The sequence below is a fragment of the Anguilla anguilla genome, chromosome 15 (genome assembly GCF_013347855.1).
Source record: "Anguilla anguilla isolate fAngAng1 chromosome 15, fAngAng1.pri, whole genome shotgun sequence".
Classification (NCBI taxonomy): Eukaryota; Metazoa; Chordata; class Actinopteri; order Anguilliformes; family Anguillidae; genus Anguilla; species Anguilla anguilla.
The window spans coordinates 10,096,058-10,123,483 of NC_049215.1; the positions used below are offsets into that span (position 1 = coordinate 10,096,058).

The following is a 27,426-nucleotide window of genomic DNA, read 5'->3' on the forward strand; positions in this document are numbered from 1 at the left end:
CACAGAGGTCTCTATCCTCCTCTCAGCTGAACTGCCATCGCGAATAGCGTGGCGTCCTGTTAGGCTGAGATTACTTCTCGCAGGCTCGTAAGATCTGCGGTAATTATTTCACTCGCTTAAACAAAATAATCCTTTTCTAAACAGTAATGCACAGCAAACCTCCCTTGGACATTTTTTATTTTATTTTTTCCAGCTCAAAAAAAAAAAAAAAAACCCCCAGCAGCAGCAGCAGCAGCAGCAGCAGAAAAGGTGTCTGCTTTGGCTGCGGAGACAATTGCACCCTTGTGAGAGAGCCGGCGTGAATGGTACAGTGGACACCCTGGCACTATTGACGTTATAAACATGTAAATGAAACACATTACGACTGACAATCGGCTGTCTGTGAGCGCCGCGGACCTGCTCCTCCGGCTCCCTTTGACAGGGGCACAAAATACTGCCTACCTTGGGAGGAGAGAGAGAGAGAACCCCGCGAAGAAAAGAGGGGCAGGAGAAAGGGGCGCCTCCTCTCCCCCAAACGGGGGAGCGAATGCACCTTAAAAGCAAACGCATAATAGAGATGGACAAAATGTTTGGACTGGAAGGGATCTGCCATTGTTTGGCCTGAAAGGAGCGGCGAAGCTAAAGAATTAGCGAGCCTCCCTTTCTACCTTTAGCGTGAACGCACAGGGCTCTCCTAATCACATTCAGCGCATTGTGCTGAACTCTCAGAGCCCGAGGAGATGGCGCTTCTTTTTTTTTTTGTTTTCTGTTTTTTTCGTTGTTGTTTTTTTTTTTTTCTTCACCTTAAATTATGTAATCAATATATTCTAGTGGGAACATCTATTATTGAATGGCTTTGTGTTGATTGAAAATGAATAGCTCTTTGTGTAACAGGAAATCTTAAAAAAAAAAAAACAAAAAAAAAAATCTATTGAAAGAAAAAAAAAAAAAACTTTGCAGAAACTTAACTCCCTAAATTTGCAGCCTGTGCGTTCGCCGCCATCGCCGCTTATCGAGAAGCAGCGTCTGAGATTCACAGGCTGCCGGGTCCCCCCCCCCCCCCAAAAAAAAGGGAATAATGATTTTAAAAAAACAAATATGAAAGTTGCGGCGCACTCGAAAGGGCAGTGCAATAAGAGCGCGCGAGGCTAGCGCGTAGCGTAGCTCCTCTCTGCCCTAGACGCAGACGCACACTGTCAGCGAGCACAGGCCGCTGAGCAAAGCCGCTTCCCCTGCACGACAAGGAATCCTTTCAAAAAATAATAATCTCACTGAAAGAAATAAAATACTACCGCAATAAAAAAAAAAAAAAAAAAACAGTGTGTGTGAGAGTGTGTGTGTGTGTGTGTGAGGGGGGTGGGGGGGTGGGGGTGGGTGGTATGCTGGAGTGATAAAAAAAAAAAAACATTTGTTTTCACTTGTGCTGGTTGACGAATGGACATAAGCACACAGAGTCGGAGGACGGCTCGCGCAGCTGCGCCCAAAATCCCGGCACACCCTCGCGGCTCTCCATGTGACCTACGACACCTGGAGGCGCTGAACGTCCCGGGCCCCAGCCCTCCGCCCCGTTCCTCTAGCTTCTGCACGTCGCCAGGCAAGAGCACGGCCGCAGACACGGGTCCACTAAGTGCATGCCGTTATAAAAGGGAATAAGAATATATTTGCGCGCGCGCACAACCAACCAAAGGGTTAATTTTCCCGAATGCGTTTGGGGTCCTCACAGAGATGATATAACAAGCGGACCCCAATGGTTAAACTCAGCCTTCAGATTAATCTAAAGGCAAGGGGCGACCATGGAATGACCAGAGACCGGTGATACTCCCCATCCAGTTCACTGCCATGTTTTAGACTCACGTGTAAAAAATCTATGTGATTGCACTGACCAAGATAGCTTCAACATCAAACTGCACAGAGGCTCGTTAAATATTACTTTGCCAATTAAGAATGAAGTATTAGCAATTACATGAAATAGAATATCACAGCAGTCGCTGTGACAAGATATCACACACTGAACATACTTTTAAATATGAGATATACTAATATTTCCTCCCCTGCTGATGCAGATTTTGGTATAAAGGGCAAGACCTTGAGTGCTTTGAGTGAAACGCGAGTACACCCCACACACACATACACACACAGACGCACACATCCCCCATTCACACACACACACACACACACACACACACACAAGTGAAAGTGCAACAAAGTTACAACATGCATCAGGCGGTAACCAATTCTCAGGCAGACTTGTTTCTTTCAAGGGACAATTGTTTCTTTCAAATGTGTTTTTCAAAATGTTTATTATTTATGTATATTATTATTATTATTACTATTGGAGTTGTTGTTGTTACTGTTGTTGTTGCTGTTGGTGGTGTTTATTATTATTATTATTATCATTATTATTATTAATAATAATAATAATAATAATAATAATACTAATAATAATAATAATAATCTTTCGCTACCTTGACGTATCAATTCTCTGAAGGCTATTGCGTTATTTATTAGTATTTAAAAAAATATTAAACCGCCCCCCACCCCCCAATTAAAATGTATTTACTTTGTCAGTTCTGACAAACACTGCCAGTGTTCTTCCCTTTCAGGTCAACTTTCCAGATCTCTGTTTTCCACAGCCTATTCATTCTTTTTACGAAATTCAAGGAATTTCTCTATCACTCTGATAAGCATCATCATATTTAGTGTTATCGGCCAAGACACAAGCTCAGTTCTGACATCTTTTCCTGGGAAGAAGAAGACCCCACTCAGCTCAGATAAACCCCGGCCAGTCCCAAAGGAAAAGGCATTGGAAGCATCGCAAGACAAGAGAGAATTTTTAAAAAGGGGGAAAACGAAAGGAAACAACTTCATGTTTACTAACCCATGCGTCAAAATAGACAAACAGCCAAACGACACAACAATATTTATGCATTACTGTTCAAAAAAATGTAAAATATGAACAATTTCAAATGTTCATATATTTTAGTTAGATATCGGTTTTCCTGTGCTTTGCATGTAGTTATTTCTTAATATGTAGCTGGCATGCTTATTTCAAATAAATCCCGCAACAGAGCATTTTTACAGGTTAATTGACTTGGAAAAACACGCTTGCTTTAAAGCTAAATTTGAGTACACACTCTAAATGCGTTATTTTTAATTTAGCTATTTCTCAACGACTGAGCGTGTCCAGTGAGATAGTAGAAAAATACATTACAGGTTATTTCATTTACCCACCCCCTCCCTAAACCGTTTGCAGTGCACAGTTGAAAAAGGGCTACTTCACTCCAAGCTTTTGTTATTCAGTAGATCAGCAACGTGCTTCAAGCTACTTGTAAGCAGAAAAGACTCTCAACAACTGACATTGATTTTGCCAAATCGATACACAACATTTAATAAAGAAAAGAAGTAAAACATAAAATGTAGATGGGTGTATGCAATTTAATCTCTGCTATTAAGAAGGAAAAGGCCGGGGAAAAAGCACTTCGCATGCAAATCGATGCATTTTCACTGGGCTAATATCTGCACAAAAACGTAAACAACGGTAACAAAATAATTGAAAAATTAAGCGCAACACAACGCAATTGACGTGTTCAAAAATGTAAAAGTAGCACCATTCTCTTTCTAAAACATTTTACACCAATATAGCCTCAAAGACAGCAAGAGTCCAACTGATTTTTGAGCTGTAAACGGCCGGCTTATAAAAGACACAAAAGGCAAGCTACAAACGAATGCTCCTTTGTACAAATTCATCAGTCACTCCCCATATGCATCAATAAATCCAGCACATACTACTGATTCAGCGATTGAAAAAGCACGACATGTTTTTAAAAGACAAAATATGCAGTTAACCACTCTGATTAAAAAAAGGACAAAAAGCTCACTCTTACAACCGCTTGCTGTCAATAAACAAGAAAGATTACTGTTGCGATGCCCTGCTAATATGTCAGTGGATCCCATAGTTATTTAGTTTGCTCGATTGCTTGTTTATGTTTAGCACTGTGTATTTGTTGTACAACTATAGGCTACACATAGGCTATGGGCAAAACGAATTGTGCTATCTTCTCCCTTAAAACAAATGACATAGTTATGTGGTTGTAATTTCAGAATTCAAGATGAATAACGCTTGAGAAAAAACGTAATTGGGTGGAGTACGTGGAGACACCGGGTTGTATAGCTTGGACCTACTACCGTGTAATTAAATTTAGCCCACATATAGGAATGAATGAAATTAATCCTGGAGCACTTGACAAAGTAGCGGTGGAAGCAAAAATGTAGCGCACTGACTCAGTGAGAAAAGAAACTGCCCGATTTACACACGCGGCACAAACTATAAACGTATCCAAGAAGAATCCACAGGTATTTCAACTTAGAACAAACACGCAGTCACATAACGGTTTTCACCTAATGGGAAATAAGAGAGCCTGAACCGTTATTTAAGTCCTAAACTTTCGAGCAATCCCTTCCTTCCCACTACGCCTAGTCAGCCCTTCTTAAACTCTTTAGTTTCAACTCTGCTAAGTTCCGTGAAAGCGAATCTTAATACTACAGAAATTAAAGCACCGACTTTTTAAAAATTAAACCAGAGGAAATTCCGATTATGCACGCTCACAGCCTTTTAGCACTATTTCTCTGTGTATGCCGTCAACTCCCATTGAAACGTAGGGTTACAAGAAAATACAACAGGCGAAGGGATCGCCGGAGCGAACGTCCTGTTAACCAGTGACAAAATTACATCCAAACATTCACACACATTTCCGCGTGTCGTTTTCGTCTTTCGTTTCTTACCGTTTTTCCTTCTTGGGTTGGCTTGTTTTCGTCTCTTACACCTGGGGCCATCCGCCATGATCTCGGGCTTCATTGATAAGAGTGGATCAGATGGCAGTTCGCATGGAGTCGACTCCTTGAATCGGCAGCACGCAGGCTCAATATCTAACAACCAAACACACCAACAATATGGGCACTGGGTGATCCCATCTGAACGCAGGGCGCCTGAATGAACATTAAAATCATATGAACATATTAAGTAATAACTCCAAATACGTTTAACCCCGGAACATTCGACTGACCCTAAATGTTCTGCCTCTATCTTTTCTTGATCTTTTGATGAAACAGTGATCAAATGGAACGAAAGGACGGAGGACAGAGGCCAAGCAAGGCAGCGGGGGAGAGAGAGAATTACACCTTCGATATTAGTCATAATTCAAGATGACTGCCTTTGGGGAATGTGGTGTTTTACGGCATTTAATTTAAATACGAGGTGTCTGAGCATTTTAATCAAAGTTTGGCCAAGAACTATTTAGCTACGTAGTGGACGCGATATCTCGTAACGTCCTGTGACTGAATTGTGAAATAGTATGTAAAACTTGTTGGGGATAACTACTGTTGCAAATATTTTCGACAGAAACTTATTTAAACAACAGTTATATTTTTTGAGACTTCACAAAAGGTTTGCTCGATACAGTATGGTCACGATCAAGACACTGGATTTTTCCCCCCTCAGTGTGTCACACAAAGTTACGTGAATGAGAAAGTATGGCTCTCTGTCAAATTTTGGATTTTTGCAGATGACAAAAGGTTCTGTTTGATCAGCGGCAGCTTTCACAGACCTCGGCTCAGGGATTAATACAGACGGATGGCAGTGAAAAGATGTAACATGTAAAACTGTATATGTAACACTGGAAATTAACCCATTTTCTCCTGACCAAAACCACCTCCAATCAACTTATTGTATTCAATTTAAGAGTATTCTTCCAAACTTCAGCTCACCAGCAAAGGTAAGTTGAGTTGTATGTGACAAGTGTAAGTTTCGTTGTCTTTGATTATAGCTACAGCTAAATACTTTTACCATATGAGGGAAATATGCAGCCTTAATTAAAATCGTAATTATTTAATGCATGCAAAATAAACATGTAAGACTCGGGAAAGCCTTACATGTTAGGAAAGCAAAAACAAACAAACAGCAAAAAAAAAAAAAAAACTTCTCTATTGCCTTCGTGGAGCCTTGATTTGGTAAAACATGCAAAGGTATGGATCAAATAGAACATCACAATGACACCCGCAAGGCTGGTGTTACATTAAAAAACGCATCGTCTTTTGCTTGGCTTGAGTCTTCGTGTTGCATCGCAATGGGAAACGAACCATGACAAGGAAAACAAACAAAAAACGCTCACAAAACATAAACAAGACACAAACCGTGGAATCGTGACAATCAATGGAGAACAGTTTTGTGAGATCTGGGAATATTAAGTTAAACAGTGAATCTCACTTGTGGTTGTGTCTCTGACAGTATTTATATAAAGCCAATATTTGTCATTACACTCACTAATATTTACATAGGCTGTATAATGAAACGCTACATATGTGCTTTAACTGTCCGTCTACTAAATCGCGAAACTAGGTTCAGCCATAGGAAATAAAATGTAGTTGCGTTGTTACTGCATGTTAAAACAGTAAAATGTTTTGCATTTCTACAATATATGTTTTCACTGGGACCCTACAACGCGCCTCTTTTCGTTTTGGTTCGAATAGTCCGAGGGAATTTAAAAAAATAGATTAAATTAATTAGACCATACAGTACTGAATGCAAAGTGGAACATGTGTTTGTTTGTTTGTTTGTTTGTTTGTTTGTGTGTCTGTAGGCTATGTGTATGCGTTTACGTATGTGAATTAACCTGCACCGTTTCACCTGCACAGGTAGGTAAACTTTCATGAAAAACGCTGAGAAAGAAGCAAAATTTCAGTGCAGGCAATAGAAGACATCTCTTGCGATATTAGCCAGTTGGGCTGTTATCTATTGCAAAACTGCTCATATAAAAGCAAAGAAATCACACCTACCTTATTATTTACGTTACTATCTTTTCAGAGAGTTCGGGTGAGGAAAAACCGACTGGAACAAAAGTAATCTGGAGAATTGAGGATCCTTACAAAATGGTAATAAGCCTTAGAAATAGTTGGAAGAAGGACCGTTATTCCTGCTGGGCAGGTTAGAACTGATCTCTTTCAGCCAGTCCAGGAAACAAACCTGGGGACGGACTGACGTGTTACGCCTCTTCTAATGACATTTTTTTCTTTTTCTTTTCTGTAATACAGAGGAGAGACCCTGAAACACACGCCACCTATCTTCACGGAGAGGGATAATTGAGGAGCACCAAACGTGAGCATCTTCTGGAAAACGTGATCAAGTTATTTCTCTCTCTCTCTGTCTCTCTCTCTCTCTCTCTCTCTCTCTCTCTCTCTCTCTCTCTCTCTCTCTCTCTCTCGTTTTTTTATGATCAGAGAAAAGAAAAGTAGCCTGAGTTGGATTACCTTTAAATCTAAGCAAGAATAATATTTGAAGAAAGTTAGAATACCCTATTCGGCTTTAACCTTCCACAGAAATCACAAGCGATCTTAAAGAAATCATCCAGTAGCAGCAAATGATTATCGCAAACCGAAACAGCGCCGAAATGTGTTTTCTTACAAGAATGTGGAATATTTATTTATTTATTTATTTATTTATTTGCCTATCGGAATATGCACGCCTTCGTTTATTATTATGACAGGAATAAATAAACAGAAAGGAAGGTTTAGCTAAAGCCTGGTTTTTATTTTATCGTTATAACTTTTGTCAGTGATTTTTGCCTGCTGTCTTCTTGCTGATTTCATTCAGCAGTATATATATATATATACATATATATATATATATATATATATATTCCTTTGCTTTAATGGTTGATCTCCTATGGCAGCCTAATTAACCAAGGCGCCGGACCAGGTGTGATTTATTTAATCAAAATTCATATTCAGTAATGAGAAAACCCGAGTGTTGGAAAAAATTTGCAATATTGAAATAAAATTAAGATATGACCATGTTTTTGACCCCCCCCCCCCCCTCTCTCTCTCTCTCTCTCTCTCACTCTCTCACGGGAGGGAAAAAGAGGACAAAACATGAGCTGGCACATGCGTGAGCAACTTTTCATGCCAGATGTTAAATGTATGAACAGGGTGTGGTTTGTTTATTTATTTATTTATTTATTTATTTATTTATTTATTTATTTATTTATTTATTACTTGCTAACTTAGAGAGTAAAGCAATTTCTGTCTCAGTGCGTTTGTGTCCCACCATACGTGGATGGAAAGGCGAGGCTCCACCTTTGGAGAGCAGTGATTGGTTATGTAAATAAAGTTTTTTCTCTCTCTCTCTCCCTCTGTCTCTCTCTCTTCCCTATCTTTATGCAGTTATCTACTGTATGGATAATTAAATCATCAATCAAGGGGCTTGCCTATTTGATGCCTTTGTTCAAAGCCAATCGGGTTCCAGGGAACGGGTAAGCACCGAGCAAAGGGAAGATGCGCAACATCTGGAATTCGGAAATTTTCTAAAGGCTCGAGATTAGCGGCAAATTTAGAGTCCTGGTCCCTAGAGTCGTTTCGCTTCTAATATTTCTCAGGCAGTATATATGTATCTATATTTATAATATATGCATTATTATTATTATTATTATTATTATTATTATTATTATTATGTGTTATTTGTTTTGTTTTGCAGAGCTGTTTTCCACTAATTAAAAAAATATATTTATTAATTAATGACATGATTTATGATATATATTCTCTGATTATTAATTTAGCGGTGGATATCTCTTAACTGGGATTATAACCTGCGCTTTTTTTTTTGCTACGTTTTTAATTACTTATTGGGGCTTGAACAAATCTGTGATAAATCTGTTCTTGCCCTTATTGTTCTAATACTTTGTGTTTATTTACATGTATTTTTAAATCATCTATTTATAGGCAATGTGCTGACGTGCAATTCAATGGCCAGTTGTGTCCACGCGCTTCTTTTGGTAAGTAAACACTCTAACTCTCAATCGTACTTGGGCAAAATTTTTATTTATGGTGCTTTTCTTTTCACTCTATTCACTCTACTCCATATAGCTACAAAACCTATTTTTCCCTGGATGTAGTTACAGATGTAGGTTACAATAAATACACTGGTTAAAGTCCGGGGTATATTGTTGATATAAAGTCTCCGCGTTGCCTTTTTTTCATCGTAGTAGATGGTTTAAGAGAAATCGAATTGTTCTTCAGACAGGCTGCGATTGATGTTCGTTTTCAGCCATGTGTATTAAAATGAGAAGCAGTGCGGCGTGGTCACACAGCCGGAGTCTCCGTGCTGATGCGTCACCTCCAACGCTCGCTTGTTAAGTGAACCCCTTCCACAAGTGACACCCTTCTCTTTTCGCTTGAATGTCCTATACAGCGTGAAATGGGATTACGGTTGATAGCGAACCTTCAGTGGGACCTTGAGGTTAATTTGTCTGTTAATTTAATGGAGAGAACGTAACGCACCCATTTCAGCTATTAAGATTAAGTGATTGATTGTTTTAAGAAGGCTTCATACGGTAAACAGTGAACTTCGACCATTGAAGAGATTTGAATCCGCTGTGTAGTCGTCCTATTAGCGTTTCAATAAGGTGAAATGTCATCTTTCCAAACTCATGAAGATAGATTATTTTATATGCGTAAACAAAAGAACTGCAAGTGCTTCTCTAGTACGTAACTGTACACTGTTACCTGTATGCAAATGAAGAAAAGTTGAGTGTGCGGAAGTTCGTAGGTTATATTTTATTATTTTATGGGTAAATTTTACATAAAGTACCGTGTTACATGTATAAGACATTGCAATTTTTTTGAAGCACTGTTTTCTACTTACCTTGATGTGCAGGTATGATGAGATTTGAACTGTTTGAAGGATCACTAGTTTCTGTATGACTGACTGCTTGTTCTGTATGCGGACACAGTTAGGCCTACATTTTGACGGTGCACTTGAATTACCGTTAATAATTTGAAGTGCTGGAAAACAATAAATCGCAGACATTAATTGGATCTGATATACAATTGTCACAAGGACATTGGTGTTTTCAACAAAGCTAATAACTGACAGCATCACATCAGGTCTCAAGGCTTATAGTCATGTTGTCGTTACAACACAATGCAGAATGAATTCTAAGAATCACCATGATCCAAAACAGGCCTGCCGCACATGGAGGTAAAGCAGGAGAAATTAGTTGTGTTTTTATTTTTGTAAAAAATACTTTATACTGAGGTCAGTGCTTACCAACAGTATGTACTATAAATGTACATGTAGGCATAGCTGCTGTTTTTATTATTGTAATGGACAGTGTTAAGATTTTCATATATGAGTTGAAGACAAACCAAATCAGTGGCTTTTAACAGGTTACATCTGGCAAGTTTTTGATACACACACACAACAGAAAATGCGGGCTACTTTTTCTTTTGCTGTATTCCTTTTTTTTTGCATCATGTTTCTGTGTGATTGTTTTGAGGCTGGGGAATTAAAAATCTGAGACTGAAACTGGTCCCGGGAAATTACACATCTGCAAAAAAAAAAAAAAAAAAAAAAAGTGAGAGAATGCACAGGTGGTGGAGAGCCGTTCGCCAGAACTTCCCCAGTAAATATGACCGAGCACAATGAAAAGTCCCGTCCTGTCACTGGATGAACATCCTCGACGAGGTCCTGCTCTGATCACATCCGTGCCACATCTCATGACATTCAAACAACAACAAAACAAAATGAAACTCTGTTGAGACTGAGCATTTGTATAAAGTGCATTCCGTGGGGTGTGAATTGCCTTACCTAGAATTTAAATCCGAGCATCTTTCTGTAGCCTGTAAGAATATTTGATGAAAAACACAAGTCTTAATTTCCTATATTAATATCATTTTGCCGGAGGGCGCACAAAATGAATAGAATACTCGCTTGGTTAAAGGGTTGCACAGAATATCTTTTGGATTAATTCTTTCATTTTGCAGTGGTGTACGACATTACACGTCGTATGCATATATGTGAAGTAGTCTTTTTTTTTCTCAGAGTGAGAGGTGAGTACAAAGGACAGTAAACCAGAAGCACAACGAGTCCTGAACCGTTTTCGCTTATACCATTGTCTTCTGCAGCTTTTCTCTGACCCTCTGGAAATAAGAGACCCTCAGTCAAAGTCGCTCGCTTTATTCACGACGGCGTACGCGCTGGAGGTCCAAAAGAAAACATCTGTTTGCAGCGTGTGTGTGTGTGCATCTGAGGAAAACTGTTCCGTTTAAGCAGCGCTTGTCCAGCCGCTAAAAGGAGCGCGTTATTCCCCGAAACGGCACCGCCATGGCGAAGCGCGACGTCACGCGTGGGGGGGGGGGGGGGGGGTGGGGGGGGCGACGGCGAAGTTTAACGAGCGGGAGAGCTCCTCGTTTGCGGCCCACGCGTCGGCTGCCGGCCGGGTCTTCCTCGGCCGCGTGCAGCAGATTTCTCTGTGGGTTTCCCCGGCGCTGATATTCTGATGGGGACGCCGTAGATGTAATCTCATCGGGCGCGCCGCTGTTGCCCGCGGAGCCAGGAGCACGCCAGATTGATGGACAATTAAAGACCAGCGAGCGGCGAACGCGCGCCTGCGATCTCGCGGACTCTCGAAACGCGCAAAACGAATTCGGTCTGCATTCGCAAACAGGCCTCGCGGGCCGAGGGAGAACTTTGTTTTCTTCCGACCCGTTCCTCCAATCAGAGGTCTTCAGATGTTGCTTCGGCCGCACATGAAAGACAGCGGGGAGGGATCGCCGCGCAACGGAACGCCGAGGAACAAACTCTCACATCAAACAGGGCATCGATTCGCTCGAGTTTGCCCTTGTTAAATTCAAAAAGTGCGATCCCACCAGAAGACTGCCCACGTTATTAGCCACGCTCCTGTGTCCGAGTGACTTTAATAGGAGCCTATCAAGTTGTGTACTTGTATTTCTTTTAAAAAAAAAATTATTTTCTCTTTTTTTTTTCTCTGGAAAGAGGTCAGTTCCCAAGTGGCCAAAAAAAGCGCTTGCTTGAGACACGCTATGTGGGACTCAAGCAGTGTTTTTGTTTCTTTTTGAAGCTCCAGCTTTGTTACCCACGGTCAGAAGGACGGAACCAGGACACACATTCAATTAATGTTTGACACCGATAGAACTCGCTTTCCCCTCGCCCCTCTCCCGACCCCTCAACCCCCAGCCTCTTCTCCAGCAGTCCTGACCGAAAAGGTAAGTCCTCCAAAACAGGAGCCCTTCCACTTAAGAAATGTGACTTATTGGCCCGCCAAATTAATAATTGACGTTTGCTATGATGAATTATTAATCAAACATTTGAATAATTGTTGTATCTCTAATCTCTACATTCATTTGCATATCTGCCTTTTAATTTCAGCTGTTGTATGTGAAAGCCACTTTCTCTTTGGATTCAAAGATATTATAAATATGTTTTACTCGACTCCTCAAATCATACCTTTCTCTTCAAAGGTCATTCTGTGGAGTGGTCATTTAATGTGGCACAGACTGAAAATCACAATTAACCAATTAACAAATAATAACTTTGTATAGGTACACTGGACTGTCATCATTGCCATATTTAGATCTTTAAATCTTTTTTTTTTCAGTCCTAAGTATATTACACTAGCAGTAATTATGACTTTTGTTTCTGCACGATATATATTTTTTTGTTGACAATTCTCTATTATTTTAAAGGCAATAACATTATTCTGTATTATGCTAAATAACCGGGGCCAACTGGTTGTATAATGAATCCTTTATTCAGGCACCTGAATAGTATTATGACCAGGCTCTGTGCTACGACTAATCCTGCCTGAATTCCATGAAAAGCAAGCGAGGAGCGAGCGGGCTCGACTGCAGGCGAGAGAGCGGAACACGGTCCGCCTGTTCATCCTGTCTGTCGGAGCTGTTCTTCACCGACCACCTGACTGTGTCACCGGCATAATAGCGTAGGCTGGACTTAATGACAGGCTAGGTGCAGTTCCCTGATTTAATACAAAATTGAATGTAACAGAGGTAAAAAAAAAAAAAGTGAGAATTTAACATATAGTTTTGATATTAGGGATGTTTATAAAATTCTCATTTTTTTTTATTCCACGAACGTTAGCGCTCTGCCGGTTCTAGAAAGTTCTGAAAGCATGAGGGACGAGCGCGGCCCCAGATGTGGGAGGAGACAGACGTCACATGACACCGGTAGCTCATGACTCACGGCGACTGCAGCTGACCACCGTGACCAATTTGACATGGAAGGGTAAGGAGAAACTCACAAGGTAGGGAGAGTCCGATTTGCTGCATTTTTGGGCAAGTATAGGTCATTGTAGAGTTTTTGGCTAGGCCCTAATTTGTTGAAAGTGAGAAGAAGGAAAAAAAAAAAGCCAGCTAATCAGAATAATCTCTTTGTTTCGTGTTTTTACAAAGCAAATATTAAACAAACCCGCAGTGCATAAAACCTTTTTTTTTCCTTAGAAGCGGTGTGTGTGTGTGTCAATAAAACAAGCTTTAAACAACCATTATTCTTTGTTGTTTTATTTTTACCTCATCGTTTGCTTGGTGATTCCCCAGCAGTGACGTACAGATCACTTGACTGAGGGACTCTCTTTCTCAGATGGACCCCTACAAATGCCACTCTTCTGGCACGACCAGTTAAGACGGCACAGTTTATCCTCAGGCTGAGTGCTGGGGTACGAGAGAACCAGCACCCACAATAACAGTACTTACCCGTCGCATGTGCGTGTGGGCAAAACCCAAACATTTCACCAGAAGCGATTGTAGATCTTTCTAAATGGGGCCGTATTAAAGGAGAGACATATCTTCAGCGCTCCAGTCAGGCTACAAAAAAAGATGTTTTGCATATCCAATATTGCAACCATTTTTCATCATAATTAGAGAGGGAAAGGCACAGTGAAAACTAGTATTAGAGCCAATAATTACCAAATAATGTAGGAAACCTAAACACGTTTTTTTTAGGGGTCAGACTCCACCGATATTCAATCGATGTGCATCTGTTTCAAGTGAAGCCCATGTGAAGCGAATGTGAAGCGAATGTGAAGCGAATGTGAAGCGAATGTGTCGACGCGCGGCGACGACGTGACCGGTAATTTGGGACGAAACGGAAAACGAAGCGACCGCTATTAAGATAGCGGCGTCAGTCGAAAGAACCTCGGAGCGAGCTCGATTCGGAACGCCTCGACGAGAAATGCGCCGCTCGAGCGCTTCGGCCCCGGGGTTCCAACCCGCGAGAACCTGCCTGTCAAAACCTGACGGCGTAGGCCAACGCCGCAGCGGTTTCCGAGCGCCGAGAAGAGGGTTCGCTTTCAGCGCCCCCGCCGCTCGCGGTCCGTCCCCTTCGCGGCGCACAATGAGCCGTCTGACAAACGCGCGCCATCGCAGATATGAAATAAACGACCGTTGTAATCATTTTTTCGCCACTCGACGGCTCTCCGCGTCGCTGCCCTTCCACCCCTCTCTTCCTCTCGGTGTTTTTGTAGTGCCCTAAACAGAGAGGAATTGAAGGCAGTTGATTCGGCTTTGATCCCCTCGCTTGTTGTCAGAGCGCGCGGGACTGAAGAGACTGTTGGCTACAATTGACTGCGACAATTAGGAGATGATCGGAGCCCCAGAGTGGAGCACTTAAAGGGTAATTTACATGTCAGTTTGTCGAATTAAAAAAAAAAAAAAAAGAAGAAGAAGAAGGGAGAAGGGGGGGGGGGGGGGGTGGGAGAAAAAAAGATATTCAGCTCAGATTTTTTATTTCTCCGCGCCTTGTAAACTGTAATTTGTCCTCTGCGAAGAAAAAAGCTGGCAGAAGAGAGAGGATGCCCATTAGCATTTGAAAAGAAGCAATCATGAGGCCACTGCTGGGCCCATTGTCCACTGCGAGCGCTGATTTGCAGCCAGTGGGGGAAAGAGGAGGAAGCGGAGCGCGGAGGTAACTCTCCCTGTTTTGGCTGCGCCGACCGCTACCTTTAAACCCCCTGCCCGGGCGGCCGTTTGTGAGAGTGACGTATCGCCGGGGGGACGGCGTCGGACTTCTGGGTAACCCCGCAACCCCCCCCCAACCCCCCCGCGAAAGCAAAGAGGTTAGCGGTGTGTAAGCTAACAGCAGGTTGATGGGATAATACTAGTCATCTGTTGCCCTGTATCATCTTTTTGTTCCTCCCCTTTCTTCCTCTCCCTCTCCCCTTCCTTCCCCTCCCTCTTTCCCCCTCCCCTCCCCTACCCCCCGCCCCTTACCCTGTCACCCACACCTAATCCCTCCTCCGCGCTCCCCCCTCCCACGCTGGTGTTATTTTTCTGTCCTTACGTTCTTAGGGTCTGGTGGCTCTGCCCAATGGGACAATGAATGCTGGTGTTTGTGGCGGTGTGAGCGCTGGTGTTTGTGGCGGTATGAGCGCTGGTGTTTGTGGCGGTATGAGCGCTGGTGTTTGTGGCGGTATGAGCGCTGGTGTTTGTATGAGCGCTGGTGTTTGTGGTGGTATGAGCGCTGGTGTTTGTATGAGCGCTGGTGTTTGTGGCGGTATGAGCGCTGGTGTTTGTGGCGGTGTGAGCGCTGGTGTTTGTGGCGGTATGAGCGCTGGTGTTTATGGCGGTATGAGGGCTGGTGTTTGTGGCGGTATGAGCGCTGGTGTTTGTGGCGGTGTGAGCGCTGGTGTTTGTATGAGCGCTGGTGTTTGTGGCGGTATGAGCGCTGGTGTTTGTATGAGCGCTGGTGTTTGTGGCGGTGTGAGCGCTGGTGTTTATGGCGGTATGAGGGCTGGTGTTTGTGGCGGTATGAGCGCTGGTGTTTGCATGAGCGCTGGTGTTTGTGGCGGTATGAGCGCTGGTGTTTGTGTGAGCGCTGGTGTTTGTGGCGGTATGAGCGCTGGTGTTTGTATGAGCGCTGGTGTTTGTGGCGGTATGAGCGCTGGTGTTTGTATGAGCGCTGGTGTTTGTGTGAGCGCTGGTGTTTGTGGCGGTATGAGCGCTGGTGTTTGTATGAGCGCTGGTGTTTGTATGAGCGCTGGTGTTTGTGGCGGTATGAGCGCTGGTGTTTGTATGAGCGCTGGTGTTTGTGTGAGCGCTGGTGTTTATGGCGGTGTGAGGGCTGGTGTTTGTGGCGGTGTGAGCGCTGGTGTTTGTGGCGGTGTGAGCGCTGGTGTTTGTGTGAGCGCTGGTGTTTGTGGCGGTATGAGCGCTGGTGTTTGCATGAGTGCTGGTGTTTGTGGCGGTATGAGCGCTGGTGTTTGTGTGAGCGCTGGTGTTTGTGGCGGTATGAGTGCTGGTGTTTGTGGCGGTATGAGCGCTGGTGTTTGTGGCGGTGTGAGCGCTGGTGTTTGTGGCGGTATGAGCGCTGGTGTTTGTGGCGGTATGAGTGCTGGTGTTTGTATGAGCGCTGGTGTTTGTATGAGCGCTGGTGTTTGTGGCGGTGTGAGCGCTGGTGTTTGTGGCGGTATGAGTGCTGGTGTTTGTGGCGGTATGAGCTCTGGTGTTTATGGCGGTATGAGGGCTGGTGTTTGTGGCGGTATGAGCTCTGGTGTTTATGGCGGTATGAGGGCTGGTGTTTGTGGCGGTATGAGCGCTGGTGTTTGTGTGAGTGCTGGTGTTTGTGGCGGTATGAGCGCTGGTGTTTGTGGCGGTGTGAGCGCTGGTGTTTGTATGAGCGCTGGTGTTTGTGGCGGTATGAGCGCTGGTGTTTGTATGAGCGCTGGTGTTTGTGGCGGTATGAGCGCTGGTGTTTGTATGAGCGCTGGTGTTTGTATGAGCGCTGGTGTTTGTATGAGCGCTGGTGTTTGTGGCGGTGTGAGCGCTGGTGTTTGTGGCGGTATGAGCGCTGGTGTTTGTGGCGGTATGAGCAGCGGTGTTTATGGCGGTGTGAGCGCTGGTGTTTGTGGCGGTATGAGCGCTGGTGTTTGTGGCGGTATGAGCGCTGGTGTGTGTGGCGGTGTGAGCGCTGGTGTTTGTGGCGGTATGAGCGCTGGTGTTTGTGTGAGCGCTGGTGTTTGTGGCGGTATGAGCGCTGGTGTTTGTGGCGGTATGAGCGCTGGTGTTTGTGGCGGTATGAGCGCTGGTGTTTGTGGCGGTATGAGCGCTGGTGTTTGTGGCGGTATGAGCGCTGGTGTTTGTGTGAGCGCTGGTGTTTGTGGCGGTATGAGCGCTGGTGTTTGTGGCGGTATGAGCGCTGGTGTTTGTATGAGCGCTGGTGTTTGTGGCGGTATGAGCGCTGGTGTTTGTGTGAGCGCTGGTGTTTCTGTGAGCGCTGGTGTTTGTGGCGGTGTGAGCGCTGGTGTTTGTGGCGGTATGAGCGCTGGTGTTTGTGGCGGTGTGAGCGCTGGTGTTTGTGGCGGTATGAGCGCTGGTGTTTGTGGCGGTATGAGCGCTGGTGTTTGTGGCGGTATGAGCGCTGGTGTTTGTGGCGGTATGAGCGCTGGTGTTTGTATGAGCGCTGGTGTTTGTGGCAGTATGAGCGCTGGTGTTTGTGGCGGTATGAGCGCTGGTGTTTGTGTGAGCGCTGGCGTTTGTGGCGGTATGAGCGCTGGTGTTTGTGGCGGTATGAGCGCTGGTGTTTGTGGCGGTATGAGCGCTGGTGTTTGTGGCGGTATGAGCGCTGGTGTTTGTGGCGGTATGAGCGCTGGTGTTTATGGCGGTATGAGCGCTGGTGTTTGTGGCGGTATGAGCGCTGGTGTTTGTGGCGGTGTGAGCGCTGGTGTTTGTATGAGCGCTGGTGTTTGTATGAGCGCTGGTGTTTGTGGCGGTATGAGCGCTGGTGTTTGTATGAGCGCTGGTGTTTGTGGCGGTATGAGCGCTGGTGTTTGTGTGAGCGCTGGTGTTTGTGTGAGCGCTGGTGTTTATGGCGGTATGAGCGCTGGTGTTTGTGGCGGTATGAGCGCTGGTGTTTGTGGCGGTATGAGCGCTGGTGTTTGTATGAGCGCTGGTGTTTGTGGCGGTATGAGCAGTGGAACAGGGGGCCGCACAGACTCCAGTCTTTTGTCTGGTAAAGGGGGCTCCCCCCATCCCCCCAAACACAATCGCTCCCTCTTCTACTGTAAATGAACTAATCCAGCTTTGGCTGTCAACATAAACATTCCCCTAATCTAAATCTGTGTAATGCCCGTGTAAGAGGAAAAAAGCAGCAGGAGTGGTGGACAGTATTGACTAATCCCGGGAAATTAACATTGATTAATCACATGACCTGAAAATAATACCAGGCTGAGCCTAGATGCAGAAAACATGAGAGTGTGTGTGCATGTGTGAGTGTGTGTGAGTGAGTATGTGTGTGTTTGCGTGTGTGAGCATATGTGTGTTTGTGTTTGTCTGTGCATGTTTGAGTGTGTAAGTGTATTATGTGTGTGTGTGTGTGTGTGTGTGTGTGTGAATGCATGCATGTGTGTGTACATGTGTATGTGTGGCAGGGGGAGGTTTTTCGGTTTACAAATAAAGGTGTCTAAATGTTTGAATCAGTCAGCTGCCTTCATCATTAAGGAACACTTACAAGGAACACTTTCAAACACTAATATGTCAGTAATATTTTTTCATTTCCATCCACATGGAGTTTTCAGGCGCATGTAATGCAAAGATAAATTATTAAGAACGAAAAGTTGAAATTGTTTTAAATGATTTCCTTTTTTCAAGCACAAGATAAATCAATTAATTATAATTAATTAGAATCCTGGTGACAAGCTGCCAAAACACATATTTTTTAAAGCGAATAAATGGCAAAAAAAACCCAGTGATTTCTGCGTCTTACATTTAAACAATGTTTGGAAGCCGGCAGTTCTGCTCTGTGAGCAAGCCGGGCTATTTCCAGGTATAATTGGGGTGTTCTGCATTGCTCAGACGCTGGATGAACACAGGGCGCAGCCTACTTTGAAGCTGTTCTGCTCTGAATCACCTCCTTTAAGACTGACTGCTTTCCAGCCATTAGTATGGTTGCGAGACCATCACAAACACCTCCTGTCTGCCCCCTCCCCCCCCCGCCGCCTCCCCCCCACCCCCCCCGCGCCCCCTCCCTCCTCCCCGCCTCAGAATCCAGTTTTCAGCACCAAAGGTGCATAAATACAAACAAAGCGACTCGATAGGGAGAAATGAAAGGAGATATTAGGGCGGGGGGGGGTTGGCGGAATAATGACGGGGGTGGAGGGGGGGGGGGCTTCGCGCGGTACCGCGGAAGCGGATCTGGAGGAGAGACGGGGCTCGGCGGGGGGGGGGGCACGTCTCCCAGGTAATGGCCAAATGACGAGCAGACGAGCTGTCATCGTATTGATTGAAGCATTTTGTTCCAGCCGGTCACAATTAACTTTGATTTTCTTTTCTTTTTTCTTTTGGTTCGTCTCTTTTATTTTAGAACATGTTTTTGTTTTTAATGGAGAAATATCAGGGCAGCGCCAGTGAATTAATGCTGCCAGTCGTTAGCAGTCAGAGGACATGCAGGAAATAGAATGACTCATTTTTTTTTTTTGTTGTTGTATTTTGACTGATGCCATCTTCAAGGACAAATCAGGCCAAGCAGTACACATGGCAGCAGTGAGTATGTTTGTTAAGACTCCTGATATATCCTGGTTATTAAATCCAGGTTAATTACTAAAATAAGAAAAAATTCTTATTAAGGAACCAAGGAGTGCGTGCATTTGTACTAGATCAAATTCGATTAAAAGGTACAGCATATCCAATCAAATCATACACATTTTTTTTTTTGACATATCAACAACCTGCTCAAAAAATATAGACCGTGGTTCCGTTTCCAGCCATTTTGTATAGCGCAACCTGGTTTTAAAACCTCGACCAAACGTGACCAAAGCGCACGACTAAATCCCAGCTAAATGAACTCCGATTTCTGCCTCATCAAAAACAAGGCCTCATGAAGGGTTCTGCTGAAACGCTGAGAGGAGTTATTTCCTCACTCGTAACTGTAACTCTGTGTTTACTCTCCTTCATCAGGAATGAGCAGACTTATACAGCTCCCTGAACCACTGCACTGAGCACCGTCCTGTCAGGCTCTGTGATAGGCCAGTGATCGGACCAATCAGAGACTCTGACCCACTCAGACCCATTAGCCTTCTCTGTCAGCAGATTACATTACATTACACTGCAATACAACACAATACATTGCATTACCACCCACTACATTTCTTTACATTACACACTACAATACATTACTTTATGTTGCATTACATTACATTGCACTACAGTACATTACATTACGCTACAATACATGTCTCTACATCACATTGCATGACAACCCATTACTTCACATTACATTAGACTATGACACATTGCAATACATTACTTTACAATACATTACACTGCAATATATCACCTTACGTTAATTTACATTGCATTATACGACATTACTGACATTTGTATTTTACCCAGTGTGACTTATCCAGCTATATAAATGTGTTGTGTATTTACTGAAGCAATTCAGGCCATTGAATTGCATAACACTACATCACATTACTTTACAGGCAATTGTACTCTACCTGGAATGACTCACACATGTTTTATACACATTTATATTTACACAGCTGGATATATACTGAACAAATTCAGGACAAGCACCTTGGACATGGTACAACCGCAATGTCTTAGCTGGGAATTGAACCTGTAATATGTGGGTTATAGGCCCAGAACTCTAACCATTATACTACCCTGCCACCCCTAACCCTAAAGCCCAGGATACTGGCACCATGGACCTGACTAGAACAATTCCCCATTACGCAAAGTCTGGGTTCCTTCAGTCAACACTTGACCCTCTGAAACAAAAAAAAAACAAAAAAAAAAAACGTGCACTACTTACAAAGAAGGGAATATTGCCTTCCTCCGGAGAGTCCGCTCGGATCAGAGACACAGGGCTTCCGAGGGGAACGGAAAACTTGCTGGGCCGAACCGAGCTCCTGTGTTCCCCGCATTGACAAGCTGTGAAGAAGGCAAACAAACCTCAAACAAATGGCAAAGTGCTGCAGTGGCAGTGCTCAGCTGCAGTTAAACAGATCTGGTGACATATGAATATAATATTATACATTCCAATTGGACTGAGTCCGACAGAACTGTGACACTTCGCTAAATACAGTCAGTATTGTTACAATAAGTTGTCAGCTTGTGACTCACCAGTGGCCACTTTGGTGTGGATATATAATCTGTGTACTTAACAGTTATGTACGCTGGCCCAGAGGTTTCTTTTTTGTACCTCTGGGCCACCGTAGTTATGTTTTAAAACAGTCTCTTTTCTGCATGCTCAGAGTTCAGTCCAAAAGCCTGCTGAACAGTATCTATTATAAATTAATAGCTTCTATAAAGGTCCAGGTTGTGCACAATAAATTAACAGAATTACTGTTGATCACAAGAACAAATAAACAGGAAAGAAAAGACCCGTGCATAATGTCAACACCCCAAGACAGCAAGGGTTATACATGTATCCAACGTACAGAAATTCAAATACCAAATTCTGCTGATTAGCTAGGGACATGTTTGTTGATAATTGCCTTGTGCCAGACTTTGAAATGCTTAGAAATGGATTCCAGAATAGCACTGGTAGTTGTGGGGGGTCAAAGGTGAGTTTTTCCATTTATTTATAAACTTAGGTGAGGGGAAACCAAAAGGCATGCCAAAATCTATGCGGGAGACGTTTAATTAGCTGCTTCCTCATTTCACTGCAAAGAGATTTGAGATGATCAAAGTGTAGTCCATTTATGACTTGATTTTAGATCCGAATAAACTGCTTCACTGTTGAATGTTTCTTTTCATTTTTTTGTTTTCTCATAACATCAGAGAAATCTATCATGATTTTGCTCCACAGTATAGTTAAGCCTGTTAATATCCCAGCCATGAAGTCCAAAGCTGTTACATGCTTTAATAAAGCAAGTCGCTAACAAGTTGCTATATTGAAACTACAACAAATGGTCACATTCCACCACATCAAGTCACCACCACTCAAGTTTCACGCTAGTCTGCCTGCACGAGACTTTGCTCGGATATAGCCGACGCGGTTGGTGTACTTCGGTAGAAGTAGTTCTTGATGAAACCGTTCTGCCCCAAAAACAAAAAGGATGCCGGTGGTCATGTGCAACTGAAAATATTGCTAAGGTAAGGCACAATTTCACAATTTAGCGAATTCAGTGTATTTCACATTCTAATCAACTAACTGTATGTTGAAATCTATTATAAAACCTTATTGATGTTAACAAGTAAGCTAGCTAGCAATCTCCTTCCCCTGACTGAAAGTGCCATTCACAATTCACAGCTATATCATATTCATTTATTTATATATTTATTTGGAAGAGTCTCTGACATCACGAGACTTACAGTCATATGTTCATTGTAATTGATATTTCATTACATCTGCAACTACATGTCAATGTTTTTGATTAAGTGAATATCATTCTGGATAGCTCTTTAAAGATACACACCTCAAAATCCACGTTTTCGGTTTATATAAATGTATGCATATTAATTATAAAGAACATTGTTTTGTATGCGCACTGCTTGATTTTACACGTATATGTTTACTGACATGTTGCATTACAAAAGCTAAGATGTTTTATGTGTGTTTTCTTCTGCCAGTTTTGCTCTATGGTAATAAATAGGTGCTTGTACCCCTGCCTGTGTCCTGTTAAATGTGTGTTTGATCTGAATCCAGCTCCTGCACGGTCCACGGTTCCTAAGACACATTCCCTACCGCTTCTTTTTAAAGGTGGAAGACCCTGTGTTATTACGGCTGACAGACATGCACTGCGAATAAGCACATAAATGTAGCGCGTTCTTCAAGTCAAGAGTGTGTGAGTGTGTGCGTGTGCACATGTGTGTGTGTGTGTACTTGTGTGTGTGCACGTGCGTGTGTATATGTGTGTGCGTGTGCATGTACAGGTGTGTGTGCACGTATGTATGTGTGTATGTGTGTGCATGCGTGTGTGGAACTGTGTGTGCATTTGTACGACTGTGTGTTTGTGTGCGTGAGAGAGAATGTGCGTGCACGTGCATACATGTGTGAATGTTTAGCTTTTCATACAGCACAAAACAGCGAAACAATAAAACCACAGGGAAGTATGCTTTCATGTTATAATTATAATATTATATAATAACACAAATAATGATATTCATACATATATATTATATATATTTAGTTATATCATTATATTTATATAAACAGGTTTGGTTTTTTTTTTTCAAAGAAACATCTACTTTAACCTGGGTGCTCTACTGCAGCTCTCCGCTCTCGCAAATGTAATCTAGTTTACATTTGCTTTTTTTTTGCCCCCTCATTACAGAATTGTTTATCAATAGGTGCACCAAGTGTCAGTAGTTTTTCTCATCAAAGCCGGGCTGACAAAGAGCCGTGGTGCCTGGGAACGGGGCAGCTAGGTGAAACTAATGCCATAGATGTTTGATTCATCAGGGGCTTATTGTTAACAGGGAACTCCGATTGTAAAGGCTCAGCCAAGCAAAAGAGTGCAGCGTAATCAGTTGGATTTATAGTTTGCAGGGTTCAGAAAAATCAACGCAAACCTTTGGGTCCCGCTAGAACCGCCACCCCCCCCCCCCCCCACACCCCCCTCCCCCTCTGCCCCCCTAACCTGGGACCCACCAAATAAGGTCATACTGTATGAAGGTTTCCTGTCAGGTGATAGGAGATATTGGGGGATTATGGCCATATGGCACGACCTATCATACCTTCTGACTTACGATAACAAAGGCCTGCTTTGTGCAAAGGCCTGTTTCCTTCCATTGAAGACATTGGTTCTCTTTCTTTTCATTTAGTTTTTTTTTTAAATGGTCACCTCCGGACAAGGGGTTGTACAGAGAGAGAGAAAGAGAGAGAGAGAGAGAGTGAGAAAGAGGGTGTGTGTGTGTGTGTGTGTGTGAGAGAGAGAGAGAGAGAGAGAGAGGAAAAACAGTCGAGGATGACAACACATGCTGCATTGGATGCCTCAAAGCTGGCTTTGTGCTGAAAAATTCTGGTAGACTTAGGGAAGCTTGTCCTCTGACACCCCTCCCCCAACAACTGTCACTGCCGCCCCCACCCCACCCCCCCCCCCCTCCTGACATCCCCCCTTCTGCTGGCCCCTCCCCTTCCCCAGTCTGTACCTTGCAGAAGAGGGACAGCCGCGTAGAGAACCAGATGTAGCAGGACTCCAGGAGAAGGGAGCGGTAAGCGGTTGTACTGTAAGCCCTAATGGGGGAGGTTTATATGCATGGGGCCTGAACTGATTAGTATAATTCCCTCTTTAATACAGCTGTCCCTCCAGATTAAGGTAAACCAAATGTTGCAATCAGAGATTAGTGTACCTTGCCAGTTATTAACTTCCCCGGTGTTCCAGCGCGCACGTCACAGGCTAAAGCTGCGTTAGCCCGCCGCGGAGGGAGGGGCGGGGGTGGGGGGGGGCTGGAATGAAATAAATAAATAAATAAACGAGCGCAGCTGAAACTTGAACTCTTGCACCTGTGGGAGCGTGGGCTGTGCTGGGACGGGGTGTGGGGGGAACGGGACGTCCGTTGTGGGAAAAGCGAAAGCATCTGTACCTGAGCACCTGTTGCGTCCCGTCAGGACGGGGGAGCCCTGCCAGAGCGGCCAGGTGGTTTAATCCCCCCCCCCCCTTCCCTATTGGACAGTCGTCAGCTTTGTCTTCGCTCGCGCTTGGGCTTAGCCCGCCCGGCTCCGCTTCCTGCCGGGAGGTGAGGAGAAACAGCGGCCCGGGCGAGGGACTGGAGCGGAGTCTCGTAGCGCGCGTGCGTGCGGCGCCGCGTAGCGTTCTCCCGGCATCCCCGTGAAGAGCCGTCGCTGCGTCACCGGTACCGAAAACGTCCAGAAGAACATTCCGGAAAACCTATGGATGAATGTTTATTTTTTTTTCCTGGATTGGGAGGGTGGTGGTTTGAGGTTTTTTTTTCTTTCTTTCCGAGATCCATTACAATGGTACATTTAGATCTGCGCTGCTTAGCCAGGATGCGCCTGTAGCCTTTTGACACGCTAAGAGCTTTCTGTCATCGTCTCCGAGGTCTGTGACATCACTCACTCTGCCTCTCTCTCTCTCTCTCTCCCGATGGCGGCGCGGACGGGTCAGTTACTAATGCACCGCCGTAAGGCCGCGCAGCGTGGTCGATGGTTCGCCCAGAGAGAGACAGAGAGAAAGAGAGAGAGAGAGAGGAGCCGCGGAGGAAGCTGACCCAAACAAACAGGAAACCGCCGGCGCGACGCGTCGCGGAGGTACGGACCTCCCAGTAGAGCCGCGCGCTAACACGCGCGCTTAGCCATTCCGCGCGCATCCTTTTCACCTGAGCAGAGAGGCGCCGTTTCACACGGGCTAAAGGTTAATAACACTTGACTCAGGGCCCTGCTGCAATCGTCTGGATTGCATTAATTTCCAACACGGGCCTTAACTGTAAATCCCATTAACCTAGCCGAGACTATTTAAGTGCTCAAACTGAAAAGCCATTAAGCACATTCTGAAACTCTGCTAACTAGCCCATCACCGGCTACCACCGCAACAATGTTCCCGGAACGACGGAGACCGTAACTCATCGCCTTGTGGTCTTTTTTGAATCAAAAATAAATCTAATCCCCGCTCATTGAATATATGTGATAAATTTAATGATGCAGGCTAACAATGACCGCTGTTGGGAGGGGGAAAAAAAATGATTATCTGGAACCTTCCTAATGTCTCAAGCTGCGTGAAATGTTCCGATGTTCAGGCGGGCAGCTCGCTGGGCGAGGGGCATACCTTGCGTAATCTGCTTAAACTAAGCTCTCAGAAAGGAATCATCCAGACGACTTTAGATTTAAGGCTGAAGCTTAGCGATCGCACCGCCGCGCGACTCTCCTGCGCTTAGAGGTAGATGAAGATATCGTGCCCGACGCGCTTCTGCGCCGTCCGTCCGGTTCAATCTGCCGGAAAACGGCGCGCCGAGGAAAGGCACGCTAACGTGCTAACGACGGCTCCAGCCGCGCGTCCCCCGCTCCGTCCTGTTTATCGAACGTGATCTGGAGGCGTGAGCAATTTGGACGATGAGACTGCCTCCTCCCGGACTGTCACGCTTCCAGGGGACGTGACTCTTCGGTGGGGTACAGGAGGAAACGCACCGCAAACATCACGGGCTCTTTCCGGATGCTTCTGCTCTGCTGGCAGATGCGCCGTAATTCTCGGTTTACACTCAGTGAACTGAACCGGAGCGTTCAGATATCAGTTATTTACAAGTTTCTCGGCATAACATTTTCATTCCCGCAAAATTGCTATTAAATTCCTGCAAAATATCGTTAAACAATTGCACACTTTTTTGTATTTGTCCGATTTTGTTTTATCGTCATCAGTTCATCCCATTGAGAAAAAAAATAAAACATTATTCTAAGAGTGTGATGAAGTAATGTCTTTGTCCTCGCGCAGCTGAGAGGAGAATTGCGTCACGCCGTGTGTGTGTGTGTGTGTGTGTGTGTGTGTGTGTGACCGCGCAGATGTGGAGGAAGTGCAGAGGCTGCGAACGCGGATCCGTAGTGTATTCAGACAGAGCCGCGCGGCTCTCTCTCTCTGTCAGCGCTGCAGTTCGGATGATGGCCTGCCAAGTTATGGCTAAGTTTACATCGGGGGTCGGCCTTTGGCAGCTCTTCTCTGTTGTCAAGAGGGCTTCAGGTTTTCTGATAAAAAGAGGACCGGGTGGCTTAAGTGATCTGACAGCCCTGACAGAAGAAGAGGAGAGAGAGAGACAGAGAGTGTGTGTGCGTGTGTGTTTGAGCGTGCATGGAGTGAGTATGTGTATGTATGTAGGGGGGTCATTATGTGTGTGTGTGTGTCTGTGTGTGTGTGTGTATGTAGGGGGGTGATTGTGTGAGCGTGTGTACATATGCATGCGGGTGGGTGATTATGTCTGTGTGTGTGTGTACATATGTATGTAGCGGGGTGATTGTGTGTGTGTGTGTGTGTGTGTGTGTGTGTGTAGGGGGGTGATTATGTGTGTGTGTGCGTGTGTGTGCGTACGCGTGTGTGTGTGTGTGCAGGACCTGCCTTGCTGTGCGTTGATACGGACGGGCGGTGGGAGAATGGGGAGAATGGGGCTTGTCACAGGGTCCCTGGACGGCAGACCGGAGCGACTGCGTTGTGCTGCTCTTCCTGTCGGGCTGCTGACACGTGGAGCATTGATGAACTCAGCACAATGTTGAATGGGAGCGCTTTGGCAGCCGAGACACAGGGGCTAAAGCTGCAGGTCAGAGATAACACCCGCTCGGATCTCCCCTCGCCCGCCAACGAGCGCGCCCCATCCCTCAGAACGCAGGAAGCGGGTCCCGTTAAAAAAAAAAGAAAAAACCTGCTCTTCTGGGCCTGTCTCTCCTTCTTTCTGTCTCTCTCTTCGCCTTCCCTTCTCACACTGTATTTCTCTCACTATTTCAATATCTCTCTCTTACTCTGCTACTCTCACTCTCTCTCTCTCACTCTCTTTCTCTGTCCCTGTCTTCACCTGTCTTTCTCTCCGTTTCTCTTTCTCTCACTCTGTCTCTCTCTTCGCCTTCCCTTCTCACACTGTCTTTCTCTCACTCTTTCACTATCTCTCTCTTCCTCTCTGTCTTTCTGTCTCTCTCTGTCTCGCTTTGTCTGTCTCTTCCCCTGCCTCTCTCACTCTCGCTCTCTTTCTCTTTACTCTGTCGCTCTC

The 27,426-nt window shown here is 44.7% G+C and overlaps 1 protein-coding gene and 1 long non-coding RNA gene across 8 annotated transcripts in view; one reads left to right on the forward strand and one right to left on the reverse strand.

Annotated features, from left to right (window-relative positions):
- LOC118214238 (zinc finger E-box-binding homeobox 2-like) overlaps positions 1-4,886 on the reverse strand; it is an 86,140-nt gene extending 81,254 nt beyond the window's left edge. For 3 of the 4 annotated variants that reach the window (XM_035394035.1, XM_035394036.1, XM_035394032.1), the window contains exon 1: positions 4,762-4,886. In XM_035394035.1, the coding sequence (XP_035249926.1) occupies positions 4,762-4,834 (73 nt within the window). In that variant the 5' untranslated portion in view covers positions 4,835-4,886. The remainder of the gene's footprint in view (positions 1-4,761) is intronic. The other variant, XM_035394031.1, reaches the window with a different exon arrangement.
- Positions 4,887-4,901: 15 nt separating this feature from the next.
- Positions 4,902-13,326, forward strand: LOC118214239. 4 transcript variants are annotated; one of them, XR_004762598.1, is made up of 7 exons: positions 4,902-5,750; positions 6,615-6,669; positions 6,839-6,906; positions 7,066-7,129; positions 8,194-8,282; positions 8,749-8,801; positions 11,889-13,326. It is a non-coding gene; the product is annotated as an uncharacterized LOC118214239 (long non-coding RNA). The 4 variants fall into 4 exon arrangements; XR_004762597.1 differs by lacking the exon at positions 6,615-6,669; XR_004762599.1 differs by lacking the exons at positions 6,615-6,669; positions 6,839-6,906.
- Positions 13,327-27,426: the final 14,100 nt, after the last annotated feature.